The 19,641-nt window shown below is 49.4% G+C and overlaps 1 protein-coding gene across 6 annotated transcripts in view; it reads right to left on the bottom strand.

Moving 5' to 3' along the window:
- Positions 1-720: 720 nt before the first annotated feature.
- TTLL11 (tubulin tyrosine ligase like 11) overlaps positions 721-19,641 on the bottom strand; it is a 272,684-nt gene continuing 253,763 nt past the window's right edge. For all 6 annotated transcript variants that reach the window (XM_077968073.1, XM_028834888.2, XM_077968075.1 and 3 more), the window contains one exon: positions 721-7,759. In XM_077968073.1, coding sequence (XP_077824199.1) covers positions 7,467-7,759 — 293 coding nt within the window. In that variant the 3' untranslated portion in view covers positions 721-7,466. The remainder of the gene's footprint in view (positions 7,760-19,641) is intronic.

Raw genomic sequence — 19,641 nt, 5'->3', positions numbered from 1 at the left:
ACCTAAGTGGCCTTCCTGGGCGTCGGGGGGAGCCATGTGAAATGAACCTTCCTCTGATGCCAATGGGTGAGGGGATTTCCAGGGAGCTGGGGTCTCACTTTGTTTTTAACTCAAGGCCATCTGCTTTCCACTTGCCAAATATTCTGAAATATTCAGAGCAGATATATGCTGCGCCCCAAGGGTAGAAGGGAAGGAGGGGTGATAGGAGGAGGAGGGGCCTCCGTTCCAGGGACAGAGCCGCCAGCAGCCCCAGGAATCGCCTCTTTGGTGCAGGGTGAATGGTTTAGTTCTCTAGGGAGGCACCTGCCTCTATCTTTCCCCATGAGGGTGAAACGTGCAATGCTCACTGGCCTAGCCCGAGTGGAGCACTGTGGCTCCCCTTGCACACGGGAAGCTGTAAGGGGCTATCCTCTCTCCCAGGGCAGCCAGAGTCTCTGACCAAACTCTAGGGACAGATCCCTCCCTCCCTACGGGAGACTGTCCCCAGCAGATCAATGGGTTGAAAGATTTTCCAAACCCCTCCCTCTGCCTCCCCCAGGATCTCACAGTTTCCTTGAGGCAATATTTAGCTTCCTAGGCAAATATTAAGCATTAAGGGAGAAAAGAAATTAAAAGGTGTCCTTTTCTCACAACTGACCCCAAGTGAACAAGCATTGTCCACCCCGGTGGATTTGCTGTCAAAAATGATCGTGCAGAACAAACTGCCAGTACTTCGCAGTCGTTTATACGATGAGCCTGTGTTTAGCAACACTCAGCTTCGTTTTATTATTGCGTTTTACGAAGTTGCCAAGACAACTGAGGCCAAGTAACAGAACCTTGACTTTATGCGCCATGAAAATTTAATAAAGAATTTTTAAAGGCTTTTAAGAGGCAGGAGCTGCAGTCTCTTAAAGGCAGAGCTCGGCACAGAGCCGGCAGGGCTGGAGCATGTGAGGTCTTTCACCAGACCTCCAGGAACCTCCGCTGTCAGGGGCGTGGAGGTGGGCAGACGTATTTCCTGGCATCCGTCTTGTTTCCACACGTCGAGACCCTTCCTTTTCTCAACAGACACATATTAAGACACTTCCCAGGTGCCAAGTCCCACACCCGGCTCTTTACATACATTATGACGTGATCCCCACTATCTAGGCAAGGAGCAGGGATCAGAGAGGTAAAGTCACTGGCCCATGGTCATTTAGGGAGAGTGCAACAGACAGAACAAAGTTCATATGAAGGTCTGACTGCAAAGCCCTCGCTTTCCAGAACAGTTCACAACCTCCTCTGGGATTGTTGGCCCTCACTTTGCCCATTCTGATGCAAGAGGTTGTGAAGGGAAAATATCCCTGCGGTCTGCGAGAGGCCTCGGGGAGAAGACAGTGTTCTGTGGCCCAAGACTGGGTCCTGGTTGGAATCTTAGCAAACACCTTCATGTTGGAGGAAATGTTTCCTGTGAGCCTCTTGGTAAGCACCAGACACTACTGCAGGGCTGCAAAGAGCCCTTTCCACTCCGCTCTCTAAGTAACACTCGGAAGCCAATCACCAGAAATGAGAAAAACATCGTAATTTTGACATTTTCTATCAAAGCTTATAGGTACTCTGTGTGTGTGTGTGTGTGTGTGTGTGTGTGTGTGTGTGTGTGTGTGTGTGTAAGCATTATGCTATGTGGTTTTCCCAGTTATATAAAAATCAAGACATTGGGCTACTAGAGATAAAGGTAATTGAAGATGTGGCCTATTCTGCTGAGCTCCTTCATCTCCGGGAACAGAAAAAAATTTAGACTTATTTTGTGAGGGAGAAATTCATATGCCATATGGGAATATTTCTCTCACATTCATCAAACCAAATGGGAGACTGGCAAAAATATCCATCAAGGCGAGGTGGATTTCAGGTTAATACACACGGTGGTGAATGATCCCTCCATGTGAGGAGGACGGTGCTCTCGGCCATGGGGAATGCCAGCTCCCTACCGGGAGAGCCATCATTTCTGAGCTTTCAGGGAAGATACTCCTGTGCTGGCCATTGCAAGCCCAATTCTCAATTTTAGGGCCAAGGAGTAGAGGACATTAGTCAAGAAATGGGAAAAAAATTAAGCTATTCTGGAGGGACACTCTGCCAATCACAAGGCACATTCCGGGTGTCGGAGGAGCAGCAGGAATCATTTCTCAGCCTACGAATGTCTTTAAACATGTGGGAATGAAGGGGAGGTGGGGGGTGGCGGGGGAGGGCAGGAGGAGCTGACCAGTGTGGTTTTGTCTGTCTTGATGGATAACATTATTCCAGAAAGAGTTTTACCTTCATCCCTTCACTTTGTAGGAAGCCAGTAGCCAGGCTGAAGATAACGCTACGTTTGGGCAGCGCCTTGGTTTTACAAAACACTTTCACACTGATGACATTTTCTGTGATCTCGTCTTATGCACCCAAAGATCAAGTGAGACAGGACTGGCCACTCTCACTAAGTGGCTGGGAGACCTGGAGCCCTTGGGGTGTACCCACAGAGCCTTCCTGGGGTGCTCGGCAGGAAGAGAACAGATCAGAGAGCCTTAAGCTAAGTCCCCAGAACTGAGTGGAGCAAACACCCAGCCTCTGCGGGACGTGGGTTCCCACACCTGCAAAACTGGATGTTTTGGGGAATGTTGAGGCACCGTGCAGAACCGAGGAAGTGCCAAGGAAGGAGTGTGGGATCTGGAGCCAGCTGGGGGCCTCAGGCGGATCCTGGCTCTGCACTTCACCAGCAAGAGACCTCGAGACCTCGGTCAGTCACTAAGCCTCCTGGAAGCCAGTTCCCCGCCCCCAGGAAAACAGAGTGCCCAGTGATCCTCATTCTTCGTGGCGTTGAATGGATATAGAAGTGCTTTGTAAACTGGGAAGGATTGAGCATGTGCTGATAAAAACACGTAGGAAAGGGCCTGGGGTCTAGAAAGGCATGGAACACCATTTCAAGTGTCTGTGCCCCTATCCTCCCACTCCATCTCCCTGACTACCTACATGCACGTCAGGAAGACCTGCTGGGAGCTCAGCAACCCCACACCATCTCAGGGCAATGCAGAGTTGAAAGGAGGCTGGCCAGCCGGCTGGAGGGGTGTTAGTGAGGACCGTCCAGCCTGGCGTCCTGTCTCTGAGATTGAATGAGAGGGGGTGCCCATGGGTACGCAGCCCAGGCCTGGCCACAAAGGGCCGTGGATAGACACCTAAAGTCAGATGGACACAGGGCAGCTGCCATGTCCCAGGGAGCCAACAAGGCAGCCGGGGATGTAGAGATGTTCAGCGGATCAGCTTGGCAAGGTTTAGAAATCTGTGCTTCTTAAAGACACCCACAGGCGAAGCGGAGAACAAGCGTGATAACACTGTCTCCTCTCCCGGGGTCTGCTAAACGTTCCTATTCACAGCAAGCACCTGCTGGCCCCTGCTCTGTGCCAACATGGACCCAGCACATGCCTGACCCTGCAGGAACTCACAGCTGGGTGGGAACCAATGCTGTGGTCCCACAGTGCACGCGCCAATACAGGAACTTTCCAGTTCTTGGAAGTAGAAGGAAGAAACTGCTCACTCTGTTTGGGGGATTGCAGCAGGGACACTGGAACTGAACTGAAAGTCTGTTTGCCACTGGGCAGAGGAAGGCCATCCCAAGCAGAGGGGCCAGCAAGACAAGGGTGGTGGGAAATAGCACATCCTCCTCCTGTCTCATGACAACAGATACGAACAGTCCTGGGAGCAGGGGTCGGACAGGGGCTCAGGCAGGCTGCAGAGGTGCGGGTGTCAGGTGTGGGCCTTAGGATGGAAAGAAAGAAAGGGTGCCAATGAGGGCTGCTTTCAATAGGTGACTGGATGTCAGCTCTGTGACTCTCCAAGTTCCTTCCAGATTGATGGGGATGGAGGGTAGGGTGGAGGGGTAAGAGGCAGGGAGGCAGTGGAAGCCCAGGTGAGAGACCATGTCTGAGTTCAGGGGAGTGGACAGAAGCCGGGAGGAGAAGTAAGAGGAATCCAAGTGGTTCGTTTCAGGGATGGACGCTTCTCTCTCCTGAGGCCCTGCCTCTGCCTATGGGGAGGGGTCTGTTGGGACCAGCACTTGCTAACAGCTGCACTGAATCCAGCGGGTCTTTATAAGCACCCATTGCAGACTCCATTTTGGCCAGGCCGTGAGGACAAAGCTCCTGCCCCTAACAACAGAAACGCTGAACCTGTGCCCCTAGGAGGTTGGAAGGAAGGGAGCAGGTAGGGTCAGCATGGCAGGAGCAAGGAGGCTGCCCAGGGGCACATCCAAAGAAATGGTGGGTGAGCCCCATTCTGTGGGTCTGCCCTGTTCTCTTGATGCTTCCCTTCCCAGATTGATCCCACTAACTTGTCATACTTGGATGGGAAACCCCAAACTGAGCACAGGCTGAGCCTGATCTTCTTACCCGTTCATTCCAAGCCCCCAGAGTGCCCAGCTCTTCAGGAACTCAGCCAGTGGACTAGGGAGAGGATCCATGTGGCTGGACTGTGTGTGCATTGAGGGTGGGGAGAGACAGACATCAGTAGGAGGGGGATGGGGCAGGAGAGTGGTAGGGAGAAGATGCTGGAGATGGATCCTGAGGGCCCTTCCAGGGACAGAGCTTATCCTGCAGCAAAGCACAGGGGTGCCCAGCTATGTGCCTCTGGGCCGGCCGGACTGCCGGCTCTGCTTCCTGTCCTCTTAGAGGAAGAAACCATCTGCTTTTGCTATTGCTTCAATTACATCCAATAAAACGAGTGGCCGATTACCAAAGGGGTAAACACAGTGGGGCTTCTTATTAGGAACGGAGGAGGCGGGGTGAGTCAGCTATCACTCATTCTGATAATGGAGCAGCCTCTGGTTGAACTGAAAAGGGGCAATCTGTCATGACTGGCCTCTCATAAAACCACAGCCTCGTTTCCCTAACAATCACCAGGGAGGCTCCATGCCCTGCGGGTGGGTGGGGCTATCAGGGCCTTGTCTGCAGAGGAGGGGGCTGTTCCCGGGATAAAGGGGCCATGGTGGGCGGAGCAGCCCGCCTTCAGATGATGGCAGGGGTGGGAGAGGCCCTCACCAGGAGAGCTGATGTTTTCATATCACCCCAGACAAGGTGGCTGGAATTCAACCTCTTGATTTTATTTTTCAAAATATTCAACGTGCTTCGTTGGTTTTAGACCTGAACATTGCACTCCACTTTGGCAAGCAAGTACTTTCTGAAGACCAATTTCAAGAAACGGTGTCACGTGAGAGCTTTGTTAAGACTTTTGGTGGCTCCCAGCTGATGACAAGGGTGCCCAGAGGTGCTTACTCTGGTCTTTCTCTGGAAAATCCATTTGTTCTGCCAAAAGGGACTGGGAGAGCTACATGGGGACTTCAAACATTGTTTCTCACACTGGACCATTTAGGAGCCCTGATTGCCTTGTCCCATGCCACCAGACCGTGACAGACCCCAGGCAGCCCTGCGCGGAGTAGAGCTGCGGAGTCTCTGCTTGGAGCTGAATTCATGCTCACCCAGGGACAAGGAGCCGAAGACAGACACACCTAGACCAAGTCCTGACTACGTGGCCTCCTGGGCCTTCCTTTCCTCATCTGAAAGGGGAGCAGCGTTACGGACCTGCCCTAGTACCTGGGGAACTGAGCCGATGACACCTCCACAGCACCCCACGTAGAGGACACTCGACACACTTCAGGAGGCACATCCTGCCTGTGCTACCTTCCCACTTGTCCTGCCTTCTGCTTGGGAAAATAAAGTCATTGCAAAAGTCTGCTGTCACTGAACACCCCAGAGTGGGCTCTGCAGGGCTCAGTTCCACGGCCCCTCTCGGCTGGGGAAGGGCAGCGGCCTTTGGGCTCTGCTAGCAGCAGGGAAGGGGCGCTGCACGGAAGCCACGCCGCGGGGGAAACAGGTTTTCCTCCTTGAGAAGATGAGCTCCTGGCAAGAAGGAGCGCCAGGCAAGGATGAACAGAGCAGCCCCTGCTCTGAAATCGCTTGCCAACAATTGGAGACATCTTGGATTAACAACCTTGTCTTTGGGTTTAAAAATATTCTGGGGAGGGTGGATTCAAGTAACTTGTTTCCACAGATGCTTTTGAGTACCTGTTATGAACCAGGTCAACTGCTCTTATCAGTTTGGGTCAGGAGTCAGGACAGGATGTTGGAAGGAAGGAGGAGAAAGTCTCAGGAGTTTGTTTGGGATGCACCTGTGCCTCCCAGGACCCTCTGCCTTGCCATGCACTACCAGCATTTTCTGAGTCCTGCTGTGCACCACACCAGGCACAGTACTAGTGCCTCAAAGACTTTTCTCCACCTCACTTGGAGCATGATCATTGGCTCTTCCCAGGGCCTCTCAGCATCCTTTAAAGGGATCCCCCAGGAAAGGGCCACATTAACCTCAAATCCAACCACACCCTGGAGAGCGTGGCTTTGCCAAGTCCTGTCTGCCTGTCTTCAACGGGCCCTGGACCTTGACATGCCCAAGGCTGTTTCCAAAATGCCACGTTCTGCTGCCTCTGAGGCGTTTCCTCTGAGAGGGGGGCTACCTGGGGATACAGATGGAGACAAGGAAAGGGTCCCATGGAAGAGAAAGCACGAGCTACCCTGTCCCTGGCACCAGGTCTGACATACTAGTGTATGTCCTCTTGCTCTGGTTCTTATCCATGTCTGATTTCCTTCCCTCATCCAGGGCTCCCAGCACAGTGCTGGGCATGCAGGGACCCCTGGCAGTGCTTGTTGTGGACACACTGGCCACGTGACCAGCACCCCACCTATGCAGGGGCCCACTCAGACTATCTGGTCAGGGAGGCTAAAGATGGGATTCCTGCTTTGGGGTCACAGTCAAACAAAATCAAACAAAATGACCTCCGAGGCTCCTGCCAGCTCTGAGGCTCCAGGAGTCTTAGTTACTTCTTAATTAATTATTTCTTAATTAATAACAAACCAAACATTGCAGCAACAGGCAAAGCTAATGAACTAAATGAGGTTAATCTGTTCACTACACCCATGTAGCACATGCCTGGGATGGGAGATTCGCAGACGCCTACTTGATATTTCCACTTCCTTCTCTCGGAACGGGAGGCAGGAAATAAACACGACGTTCTCGGGCTTTTCCCGGTGGGCACGCGGAGGCCCCGGCAGCAGATCCCAACACTCGGCTTCCTCTCCACAGCTCCGGGCCTTAGGACCGACTGTGTCCTGTGCCCCAAACACAACAGATTTGCCCCAGTTGGTGCTTCCTGTGAGCCCAGAATAGAAGGTGCCATCTGTCATGTTTTAGATGTCACATGTCCACTGATGACTCGAAAACAGGGTGTATCACCAGGAGGTGCGAGGAGGAAGGCAGGTGAGAACCAGCCAGCCTGGTGAAGCACAGCTTAGACGCACACAGAGACAGTTCGTGGGGACCTCAGCCGGGCCCCTTGGCAGCCTGCCTGCCATTCCTCTGCAGGCAGAATGCCTGGGGCTCTCCAGCCCTGAAAGCCGCTCTGGTCTTCTGTCTTCAGGAGGACAGAGTGGCCCTCAGGACAGGGTATGTCGGGGAAGGGAGAGCTTATTGGCACAGCTGGTGCGGGGTGGGGGGTTGTCCCCTGCTGGCTGGGCCGATGGGGAGGGCTCCTGGGGAGTGGCACGGTGCGGGGGCCGGCCCCCCGACGGGACGCCCCGGCCACACACCAGGCGCTTTTCATCCAGCAGGGACAGGTGGTACTCGCAAAGGTCGATGAGCGAGGCCACCTGCTCATGAAGTGGCAGCATCTTGAACTTCCTCTGAGCCAGGACAAAGAAAGCTTCTACGAAGGCCTGCAGACACATCCCTGTGAACAGAGAGACTGGATGAGGGGGTGCACACAGCTGCCCTGTGCTGCCCTGGGAAGGCCCATCTCCAGCCACAAGGGTGTCAGCAAGAGCTAGCCCTGCTCCCCACCACCGTCTCCATTCCAGAAACTCCTAGCAGGGCTAACTCACAGAGTGCCCACCAGGCACTTGCTGGGCATTTTACGGCCATGTGCAGACCCAATCTCTCACACAGCCCTGTGAAGTAAGTTCGATTAACCCTATTTTACAGATGAGGAAGTTGAGTCTCAGGGACATGGAGAGAACTGGGGAAAGTTATATAAGATTTAAACCTAGCTCAAAGCCTTGTAAAATGTCCACAGTGAAATGCCCCCATTAAAACCCAGCTCCTGGCCAGGCGCAGTGGCTCATGACTACAATCCCAGCACTTTGGGAGGCCAAGGTGCGTGGATCACTTGAGGTCAGGAGTTTGAGACCAGCCTGGTCAACATGGAGAAATCCCATCTCTACCAAAAGTACAAAATTTAACCGGGCATGGTGGCACATGCCTGTAATCCCAGCTACTCAGGAGGCTAAGGCAGGAGAATCATTTGAACCTGGGAGGCAGAGGTTGCAGTGAGCTGAGATCGTGCCACTGTACTCCAGCGTGGGTGACAGAGCGAGACTCCATCTCAGAAAACAAAAATAAAAAAAACCCCAGCTTCTTAACTTTTATAATCAGGGAACAAGGTTATGAAGACATGAAGATAAACCCGGTTTGATAGCAAAATTCTATCTTTGGGTGTGTGCTTTTGTCAAAATGCACTCAAATTGTGCCTTAAGGCTCATGCATTTTGCTGTCTGCAAATTTTACCCCCAAAAGTAAAATAAACCCAACTGTCATTTCTCTGGCCCAAATTGTATTCTGGAAAGAATAAATAGTCATGCCTACAACACCCCTGGAATGCTCTACCCTGGCTTTGTCTTATAAGCGTCTACTTATCTTTGGGACCTGAGCTCAAAATCACTCATTCAGGAAAACCTTCCCTGATCCCCAGTTTAGACCTGGCCCCTGGTACAGGATTCCTGCACTTCTCTTTGCAGCACCGGCTGTGGCTTGCTCTGTGTCTGTCTGTTTGTGTGGTCTCCATCCTCCTCTCTGGACTGTGCGCTTCCTGTGCTGCCCAGAGGTGCTCAATATAGATGAATGAGTGAGTGGATGAATGGGTGCATTGACACTAGGTGCTTTACCAACACTGCCACTAATTCTCACAATACCTTTATGAGGTCAATATTATTGTGCCCCATCTTACAAATCAAGAAACTGATGGCCAGGTGCGGTGGCTCATGCCTGTAATCCTAGCACTTTGGGAGGCCAAGGTGGGCAGATCATGAGGTCAGGAGATCGAGACCATCCTGGCCAATATGGTGAAACCTCATCTCTACTGAAAATACCAAAACTAGCTGGGTGTGGTGGTGCGTGCCTGTAATCCCAGCTACTCAGGAGGCTGAGGCAGGGGAAACACTTGAACCAGGAAGTTGGAGGTTGCACTGAGCCAAGATCGCGCCACTGCACTCCAGCCTGGTGACAGAGCGAGACTCCGTCTTAAAAAAAAAAGCAAAAAACAAAACAAAACAAACAAAACAAAACAAAACAAAAAAAAGCTGCTGGAGAAGTTAAGTAACTTCTCTAAGGTCACAGAGCCAGGGAAGAGTGGCCTGGAAATTCAAACTGACTCCCAAGTTTTTTAAGTAAGTTGTTAAAAACTCAGTTAAAAGTTTCAACTGCCTGAAAGGGTCTGAGTCTTCCCAATGTCCAAGTAAAACTGGGACCCTGGGATCTAAACCTATAGGAGTCCCTGAGCTCCTTGGGAAAGGTGACAGTAAGGCTGAAATGAACACCACGTGGCATTTTAGATTAGGCTGGTGTTGACTCTGAAATCCACACCTTCCTGGTGACTGTGCATTATTTACCTGCTTCTGGCAGTAGGGGCAGAAGGCTGGCCTAGAGTTTGTAGATCCTGGGTCACATACAGACCCTGGGATCCCAGAGCTATTTTTGCCTTGGGAACCTGAGCTGAGCAAAGAAGTTGTGTTTTGTCTCCCTCCTAGTCCATCAAAGCTCTTGGGCTTAGGTTCTCTTGACTCCAGACATCCTACAAGGCCGCTGCTCTGTTTGATCCTGATAGAAGGAGTTGTTAAAATGGGTTTTACACCAGGGTTACTTTTAATGTAAACAGCAGCCTGGGGGAACACAGGGGAACGGGAGCCTTGGTCTGACTCAAGAGACAGATGTTTCCTAATCACCAACTCTGGGCCAGGGCTCTCATAGGCTGGGCGTGTGCCCGTGTAAGTATGTGCATCTGTGTGTGTGTGAGACAGTCGGGTGGGAGGGTCAGATACACACAGACTGAGAAGATTAGGATCTAAAGCCAGAGAAACCCAGTCCCAGCTCTCTACTTCCCAACTGTGTGATCTAAACAGCGCCACTCAAAGTGTGGCAGGCTGACAGTGCCAAGCCCACGAACTGTGTGTCCCTGGTCCCTGACAAGATAAGGAGCTTGGGCCAGAATGTTAATCACGGTCCTCATCAATCACATTGTTTAGTTCTGTTGACAGTATTTAGTATAATAGCACGTCTTCCTCTATAAAGGAAGCAGCGTGCTGTCTACATTCTGGCTCAGGCCTCTTGTCCAGGACTGTGACAGTCTATGGGTTACAACTTTGAGTAACTCTGCTCTGCAAAGCCCTTCCCAGCTGTAATGCACACTCCAATACCAGCTTGTTCAAATGCGAATCCTGGGGTGGGGCCCAAGTCACTGAATTTCTAGCAAGCTTCCTGATGGTGCTGATGCCACACTTTGAATGGCAAGGATCTAGCCACTCACTGCACTTCTTTACTCAACAAATATCAGTTTTGTTCCCTTAGTTGGTGGTAGAATGTGATTAGAGCTATAACGCATAGAAAGCATACAATGAGGAACAATTTGGGGGAAAAAAAAAGTCACGGCAATATTATCTAGAAGATACTCTAAAACAAGAAGCGGGATCTCACTGTGCTGGCTTGGCTTTCTTTCCGCTTGTCTGCATTTTGTGATTTTCTACAGTAAACATGGATATAATTTAAACATCTGCAGTGGGAAATTCTAGTGTGTGGAAAGAGATGATGTAGGGGGAGATGCTTTTAATTATGAACCCCTTACTACTATTTGAATTTGAAGTCAGGTACATGTATTACTTTGAAAAAAAATACAATGCAAACTTTTTGCACATATATTCTACTTAACTTTTTATCAAAGTAGAATATATATGTGTATATATGTATAACCAGTAACCCATATAAAGATATATATATGTGTGTTATATATACAGGTAAAACCCATATATATGTAAAATCATATACATACATACATATATGTATGTGTATATATGTATATATATGTATGTATATGGTTTTACACCAGGGTTACTTTTGCCAGGGCTGGGATTTGGACCCAAGCCTTATGCACTGTTGCTTCTGCACCTTATTCCCGGAAACCCTCTGAAGCATCCCTGCCAAGGGTGCCTGAGGATGGAAATGGTAGAATCTGCAGGAAACACTGAATCCAACACCTTGGAGGATCTAGGGGTTGGGGCGTCGGTGGAGGCTTATGGGGAAGCGGGCACGACAGTGGGGCCTTGCAGAATGAGGAGGGCTCTGACAGGCAGAGATGTGCTGGGGGTGGTCGGCTGGGCCGAGAGCAGATGGTTGTTTTTGTTTTTAATAAATGTAAGATTGGTTTAGTAATTGATTTCATGTTAAAAATACCTAAATCCTTACAGAGGCTGGGTAAGAGGGCTTAACCCTATAATCCCAGCACATTGGGAGGCTGAGGCAGGAGGATGCTTGAGCCCAGGAATTTGAGGCTGAAGTGAGCTATGATCACACCACAGCACTCCCGCCTGGGCAACAGACAAGACCCTGTCTTTTTTTTTTTTTTTTGGAGACGGAATCTTGCTCTGTCGCCCAGGCTGGAGTGTAGTGGCATGATCTTGGCTCAAACTCTGCCTCCTGGGTTCAAGCAATTCTCCTGCCTCAGCCTCCTTAGTAGCTAGGATTACAGGTGCCCACCACCATGCCCAGCTAATTTTTTTGTATTTTAGTAGAGATGGGGTTTCACCACATTGGCCAGGCTGGTCTCAAACTCCTGACCTCAAGCAATCCACCCACCTCGGCCTCCCAAAGTGCTGGGATTACAAGCGTGAGCCACCGGGCACAGCCAAGACCCTGTCTTCTAAAAAATTTTTTAAAAGAAAATCTCATAGAATACCAAATGGACAAAGCACATGAATGGGCTATTCACATATATCAGCAAATAAGAGAGAAGACATCTGGCCCCATCTAAGCCACACGGGCTATTGCTCACCAAGTAAACTAACAAAAGTATTAAATACTCATAATGGGAAGTAGTGGTGAAATTGCTATAGACTTTTGAAAAGCAATTTGGTGAAAGTTTTAAGAGCCATTCAAATGTTTATTAGGGAGGTAAGGAGGAAAAAAATAAAAAATAAATGTGTTTATATCATTGAACACAGTGCTCACAAATCCTAGGAATTTGCCCTAAGAAAATATTCCTTCCAAAGGAAAACAATGTATACAATGGTATTCATTGCAAACTTATTTATAGTACCACGGGGCACGGGGGAAGGCAGTGCTAGACTTATAGGATATTTTAATATCTTCATTCTTTTCTGAATTTTCCAAACAAGATAAATCCACGCTCATTGTTGATAATTATTCAAGCACACACACATGCACACACACACACACACACACACACACATATGATTTTAAAAATATCCCCAACCTAGCCTCTGAGGTCACTGGTTCTGGGAATCTGTCCTTGACCATCCCCAGGTGGAGTTAATCACCCTGCATGCTGCTGCTTCTTGTTTCTCATCATATATTAGGATAAATCCATGGGTATATGGCTGTCTCTCTAATGAGACTCTGCTCCTGCCGGTGGGGACCATGTCCCTGTCTTCTCTACATTCCCAGAGCCCAGCATAGCCTGGCACACAGTGAGCATCAATAAAGATGCATTTAATCCACTGAATTGACTGTGACCCTTGTAACAGTTGTGTGATGCAGGTGTTATTATGCCCACTTTATAGCCGAGGACACTGAGGTAAGCCAAGGGGTGAAGAAAAAAGAGACCCATGGAAACCCTTCTCTTAGAAGATTTACAGACTTATGAAAGCGCAATGATCCAGACCAGAGGCTCTTGAACTTTTGAACCCCCCAGAGGGCTTGTTAAAATACAGATGGAAGGTCCAGCCCCACAGTTTCTGATTTGGAGGGCTGAGGTGGGGCCTGGGAGTTTGCATCTCTCACAAGATCCCAGGTGATGCTGAACCCCGCTCCTTCCCCTCCCCGCCCCCCACTGCACAGTCCAGTCTGTATAAACTTGACTCAGAAGGCCCATCTGCAAAGCGGGGCTTATTTGCAAAAGGACCTGCCCCCAAACTGAGAGAAGCTTGACTTTGGGCTAAAAATGTCTACATTTTAAAGACACTTTGATTGAGAGCAAACCCAACCAGTTATTTTTAAAAGACTAATGATGGAGCTGAAAAGCCATGGAATGGTTCCAACTGTGCATTAAGTCCTTTCTGAGAAACCGCACAGCCCCGGATTCTTCCAGCATCACTGCTTGCCCACTAAGCGGGAGAGAACATTCTCCATGCCGTCTCCCTTCCCTGTCTGGGCTGTGATAGAGGAGACCTGGAAGGTTCCAGGAGTCCAGGCCACAGGGGGCCCTGTAGACCATGGCAAGACTTTGGATTTCCAACTGAAGAAGATGGGAGGTCACTGGGGAGTCCTGAAGTGACATGTCAATGTGGAAGCTGTGCTGAAACCCAGTGGTAGGGGCACATGTGAGAACAAAGAGATCCATTCAGGGGCAACTGCATCACTCCCAGAGAAAGCTGATGGGGTGGCTTGGACCAGTATGGTACTGGTGGAGGTGGTGAGGGATGATTAGATCCTGGATATGGTCCGAGGGTAGTGCCAGTGCCATCTGAGGTTCGCCCATGGTTGGATGTGGGTGTGAGGGCAAGCCAGGAATCTCATGTAGGAGGGCCTCTGACACCTCAGACTGAGGAGACTGGCCTCCCCCTCAAGGTCAATGGTTTTCAAACATCTTATACATAAAATAATCTAGGGACCTTGCCAGAAATGCAGGTTCCTGTTCCCTCACCCTGGGGGTTCTGTCTGTTGGCAGTGAGGCCCCAGAAACTGCATTTGTAACAGCAGCATTGGGGCTTCTGCCCCAGTGAGTGATCAGGAAATGGAATGAACATGCCAACTTGGCCATCTCTTGAAGGGCTCTATGGGAGGCAGTGGAGCGAAGAAGTTAAGAGAATGGTCTGGCCAGGCCCAGTGGCTCATACTTGTAATCCCAGCACGTTGGGAGGCTGAGGTGGGTGGATCACGAGGTTGGGCATTCTAGATTAGCCTGGCCAACATAATGAAACCCTGTCTCTACTAAACACACAAAAAATTAGCCAGATGTGGTGGCAGGTGCCTGTAATCCCAGCTACTTGGGAAGCTGAGCCAGGAGAATCGCTTGAACCTGGGAGGCAGAGGTTGCAGTGAGCCAAGATCGCACCACTCTACTCCAGCCTGGGCAACAGAGAGAGACTCCGTCTCAAAAAAAAAAAAAAAAGAGAATGGTCTTTGAGAAACCTAGTATTGGGCTGTCTCTGCTGTGGGTGATCAAGAGCCTTTGGGGACACAGAACAAGCTTTCTCCTCTGAAGTCCCACTGCTCACTCTCTGCTCCTGGTCTTAGTCTGCTTGGGCTGCAAAATACCATAGCCTGGGTGGCTTCAACAACAGAAATTTACTTTCACAGTCCTGGAGGCTGGAAGTCTGAGACTGGGGTGCCAGCACGGTCATGTTCTGGTAAGGGCTCTCTTCCTGGTTTGCAGACGGCCACCTTCTTGCCGTGTCCTCACATGGCAGAGAGGCAGATTGGGTTCTCTAGTGTCTCTTCTTATCAGGACGCTAATCCTATTCAATAAGGGACTCACACTTATGACCTCATTTAACCTTAATTACTTCCTTAGAGGCCCCATCTCCAAATACAGCCACATGGAGGACAGTTAGGGTTTCAATATGTAAATTTTGTGGGAGATACAATTCGGTTCATACCACCCTCAAATCCTCAGTTCTGCTGAGGTGCACCTAGCTCTTGGGGACACTCTCCTACTACTCCTCAAGTCTCTGAATTTACCTGAGCCATTTAGAAAAAAATATAAGCAACCCTACACTTCTTCCCTCCTCCTTCACTAGCACTCAGAAAACCCCTCACAGCTTGGATTGGGAGTTGAAAGGATCTTTTTGGTAACATTGCCTTAATGTCCTGTTACAGTAAAAGTAATGAAAGTAAACAGTAATCATTCATATTTAGCCCTCATTATGTGGAAGGCCCTGGGCTATGGGGTGCCTTCACATTATTTAATTTACTCAGACAAAAACCTTATGAAGCGGGTATTGACAATCCATTTTACATTCAAGAGACTTGCCAGAATCACATGGCTGGTAGGTGGCAGACCCCAACCACCACGCTCTTTAACTCCCTTACTCCACTGCTGCTTCGAGAGTTTTCGAAGATTTGGCCAGGTGCAGCGGCTCATGTCTGTAATCCTAACACTTTGAGAGGCCAAGGTGGGTCAAAGATTTGACCAAGTGTTAATTCCAGTCATTTAGAACAGAAGCAATACTGGCCTTGCAGTGAATGAGGGATGCAGCCTCATCTATCTCTGCTGGATGTCAACAAGAAGGTGCAGTTATATTCGTTGGTCTTTGCAAACAGGCTTTCCCTACCTGCCCTGCATGCCACAAGATAAGCTGTTGAGTACTTTTCTAAACTTCATTTGGGTTGACGGATGTTGCTGGAGAAGGCAGCCTTCAAAACACTCCAGTCGCAGCCAGCCACACATCTCTCATCTGAGACTGCCACTTGGATATTGAGAGGTGGCCCCTGACAGATGATGGCCTCATTCTGTCAATAGGCTGGGTAAGGATGGCCCACCAGCTCCTTCTAGGCCGAAGCCCCCTGCTCTCCACTCCTGGGAAGGCATCCTTGCACTCAGGGCTTTATGAAAACACTGGGAGCTGCTCACCAATAATCTCATCATCTATTCCCCAGCTAAGGATGGGAACAAGAATCCTATCTTATGTCTTCATAGCACTTTCCAGTTTACAAAGAATATCCATTTTTCTCATCTACTTCTCAGGGTAATGGTGGGAAGAAGACATGTTTACACGTATTCTTCATTTACAGTCAAGGAACACAGGCCCAGAGAGGCTAAGTGGCTTGTCAAGGTCATCATCTAGGTGGGCGAGGCAGCATTTACATGCCTAGCTGACTTTCAAGCCCACGCTCTTTTTTCTGCATTACGCTTTCTTAACATCTGACATTTATGTATTATTTTACAGTTTACAGAGTACATTTGAATATATGATATAATTAAATCCAAATCATTGTCGACAGCCAGGGATATTATCCCAGACAGAATATGAGGTATTTTCTTCCTCTCAAAAATACCTGAGCTTCCTTGCTAGTAATTCTGTTTCCCGGGATTGGTGTGCTTAAACAGCCACTGGCCAAGCCCTTCTCTCTCCCCAACCTTTAAATCTCTTTCTTATTACTCACCTAGACTAGATGTTTCTGTCTCATCGTACAATTCTAAATGTAAAAGTATACAAGTTTGCTGTTTGCAATCATTGGTAGGAAATAAAGCTGAATGATCTTGACTAGAATTAGCTTAGTGCTTCCTATCTGTGCGGTGAAACGGCCCCCAGAAGAGCTATCTGTGAAGGCTGCACAAACTCCAAGGCAGTTCATCACAGGAATCTCAGCTTTCTCTCCATTCTTAGGGCATCTTGCAGCCTAGCTCCCTGTCTGCTGCTGCACGGTTCCCCCAGACTTGACCACAGTCTCTCTAGGCCTGGGGCTGGGATCTCGAAGGACTCCACATGTGGTAGATCAAACCTGGGCATCTCCCAGTGAGATGGCATTCGGCTGCATGAATAGGGACAGAGACTCAGATGAGCTGATCTGGGTGCCAGCTCTGCCACTTACTGGCTGTCAAGGCATTTCACTTTTCTGGGTCTCAGTTTCTGCATCTATAAAGTAGGGATAGTAATATCTGCCCTGAGTGCCTTTTTTTTTGCCCCCCCACAACGTATCACATAAAAAAAGCAATACAGTGCTTAAAAAACAGTGGCACAGGCTGGGCACAGTGGCTCATGCCTGTAATCCCAGCACTTTGGGAGGCTGAAGCAGGCGGATCATGAGGTCAGAAGTTCGAGACCAGTCTGGCCAACACGGTGAAACTCCATCTCTACTAAAAATACAAAAGTTAGCCGGGCATGGTGGCGCACAGCTGTAATCCTAGCTACTCAGGAGGCTGAGGCAGGAGAATTGCTTGAACCCAGGATAGGGAGGTTGCAGTGAGTTGAGACTGTGCCTCTGCACTCCAGCCTGGGAGACAGGGTGAGACTCTGTCTCGGAGAAAAAAAAAAAAAAATAGCAGCACAAGTGTTTCCCATCATATTCCCACTTCGGAGTCCGCTCTCTCACCTCACTGGCCTGGAGTGCTATCACAATATTGGTTTCATTTTCTCTTACTGAAGTTGGCCAATTTCTTGTCACCCTGCTGGACTGAGTTCCATGAGGCCAGGAATCTGAGTGAAGGGGCCTGGGATCTCCATGGTCCCTGCCCCTGTGCACTGTGTGGCTTTGAGTTGGTCACTTTCCCTCAATGGGCCTCACTTGCTTCCCCTCTGTAAAGTGAGGGGCTGGATGGGGTGATCCCTGAGGATTCCATAAGTATTGGAAGTGATGGAGACTTCTGAATATTTTAAGTGGAATGTCCACGTTTATTGAGGACATTCTGCCCACCAGGATTCCCACTCGGCATTATCATGTCCCACTGCCACCCTTAGAGGTTGGACTGCCAATACACACATTGTTAGAGAAAGTGCTGAGCTCAGGGAGACCCAAGCACCTGCCCAAGGTCACACTCCATCTACCCAAGGTCACATTGCTGGAGAGTGGTAAGTGGTGGTGCTGCTCCCTACCAGTTCCCCCCCAACCCACATGAAATCTCAAGGAGAAAAGCCTTGCTGCTGCCACCGCCCACCCTGCCAGCTCAGGAACAGAAGCTGCACATGCGCAGCCATTGTATTAAGCATTACAGCAACAGCAAGTCACTATCACCTTTGTCCTTGGCCGGATGGAGAAATTAATAAGTGTCAGGACTGAACCATAAATAGACCTTGCAGGAAAATCATTACCCCCAGAAGCCAGCAGCACCCAAATAACAAACATAATCAAAGGTGAAAGCAACTCTTCCATCATTTCATTAATCACAGGTCATACTGCTGGCCACGGCAGAGTGGCCCAGAGGTCTCAGTCCAGTCCCATCCAACGTCACCCCTGATTCCACCACGACAGGAACATAAGTTCCTGAGTCACCATCTGGGAAGACAGGGCCACAGTTCTGGTCACTGCTTCCTGCAACTGCTTCATGCTATTGCAGACGTTTCTGTTGAGATTAATGGCTCCTATAGAACCTTCTGAGGCTCAGCACTCATTCCTCAGCAAGTGGTCAAAATCTCTGGCTTAAAAAGGACTTCAGAGATAACACAATCCACGCCCTTGCAGAGTAACAACACCACCGAGAATGATAAGAAGAATTACTAAGAGTGGCCTGTATACAACACGTGCTTAATATCCATCAGGCACTGTGGTGAGCACTTTATGGGCACCTTTTGTTTAATCCTCAGAACAAAATCTGGGTGGTAGATGCTTTTATGGCCCCTGATTTTCTGTGGTTGTTTGCCTTTGTTTAGTGATATGGCAAAGCTTTGCATTTGTCTTGGGTTCTGTGTGTTAGTTGGGTGTGGGCAGACCTAGCCATTCACTCAGTCCTCCAGGCTGGGGCTAGTAGTGGAGATTCAAACCAGGGCAGATAAAGCATGATTTCTGGTCCCGTTTCTGTGGCTTTCTGTAGTTGCCCTGTGAGATTCTGAAGGGCATGGGTTGCCCTTCCTGACATTGGTAACAACGGCCATCCATCAACCCCACTTGGTTGCTTCCAGCGATGGGGAGCTCATCACCGCCCCAGGAGGTCCCTTCTTACTGCCCTGTGCTCTCTGCTCTCAGCCTGGGAACTGAAATGTGCAAAACCTCCTTACTATGCTCCACTTTTACACAGAGTAAATCAACCTCTTCTTCCACCACCACAGCCTTTCTCTATGAGGATCTGAGGATTCAGAAGGCCGCAACCATGGCCACTCAGTTCCGCCAGCCCTGGCTGACCCCCCATTGTGTGGATTTGGAGGTGAGCAAGCATCCTCTGATGCAGGGCAGGGAGAAGCAGGGAGAGGGTAGGATGACCCAACGTGAGATGGGGGTGTGAGAACACAAAGGAAGAAGCAAGTCATTGCCTGGACAGGCAGGATAGGTTACAGAGTGCCCGTGGTGCACAGGGTGAGAAAATTCAGACAGAGGCAATGCACAGATAGTGGAAAGTGAAGGTCCTGTTTCCCTCCTCTGCCCTGCGACCTCTGATTCCTGTGCACTGGAAATGAATGCTGTTTGCAATTTCTGGCATATATGCATGAAAATGAAATATGTGCACTGCTGCATGCATCAATATCCATATCCATATAATTCTATACACAAATAGGATCACAGTATAGGTACCGTACTGCACTTACACAATTTTAACCGTGCCTTGACACGTCTCCATATCAGCATATATAGATCTACCCTGTTGTTTATAGACTGTATAGAATTCCATATACATAGATGCACCATGAGTTTCTAAAATCCTTCCCCTACTAATGGACATTTAGGATGTTTTTCTCC

Source organism: Macaca mulatta, chromosome 15 (genome assembly GCF_049350105.2).
Source record: "Macaca mulatta isolate MMU2019108-1 chromosome 15, T2T-MMU8v2.0, whole genome shotgun sequence".
In the NCBI taxonomy this organism is placed as follows: domain Eukaryota; kingdom Metazoa; phylum Chordata; class Mammalia; order Primates; family Cercopithecidae; genus Macaca; species Macaca mulatta.
The sequence above is the reverse complement of the archived record's forward strand: the minus strand, read 5'-3'. Positions and strand labels throughout refer to the sequence as shown.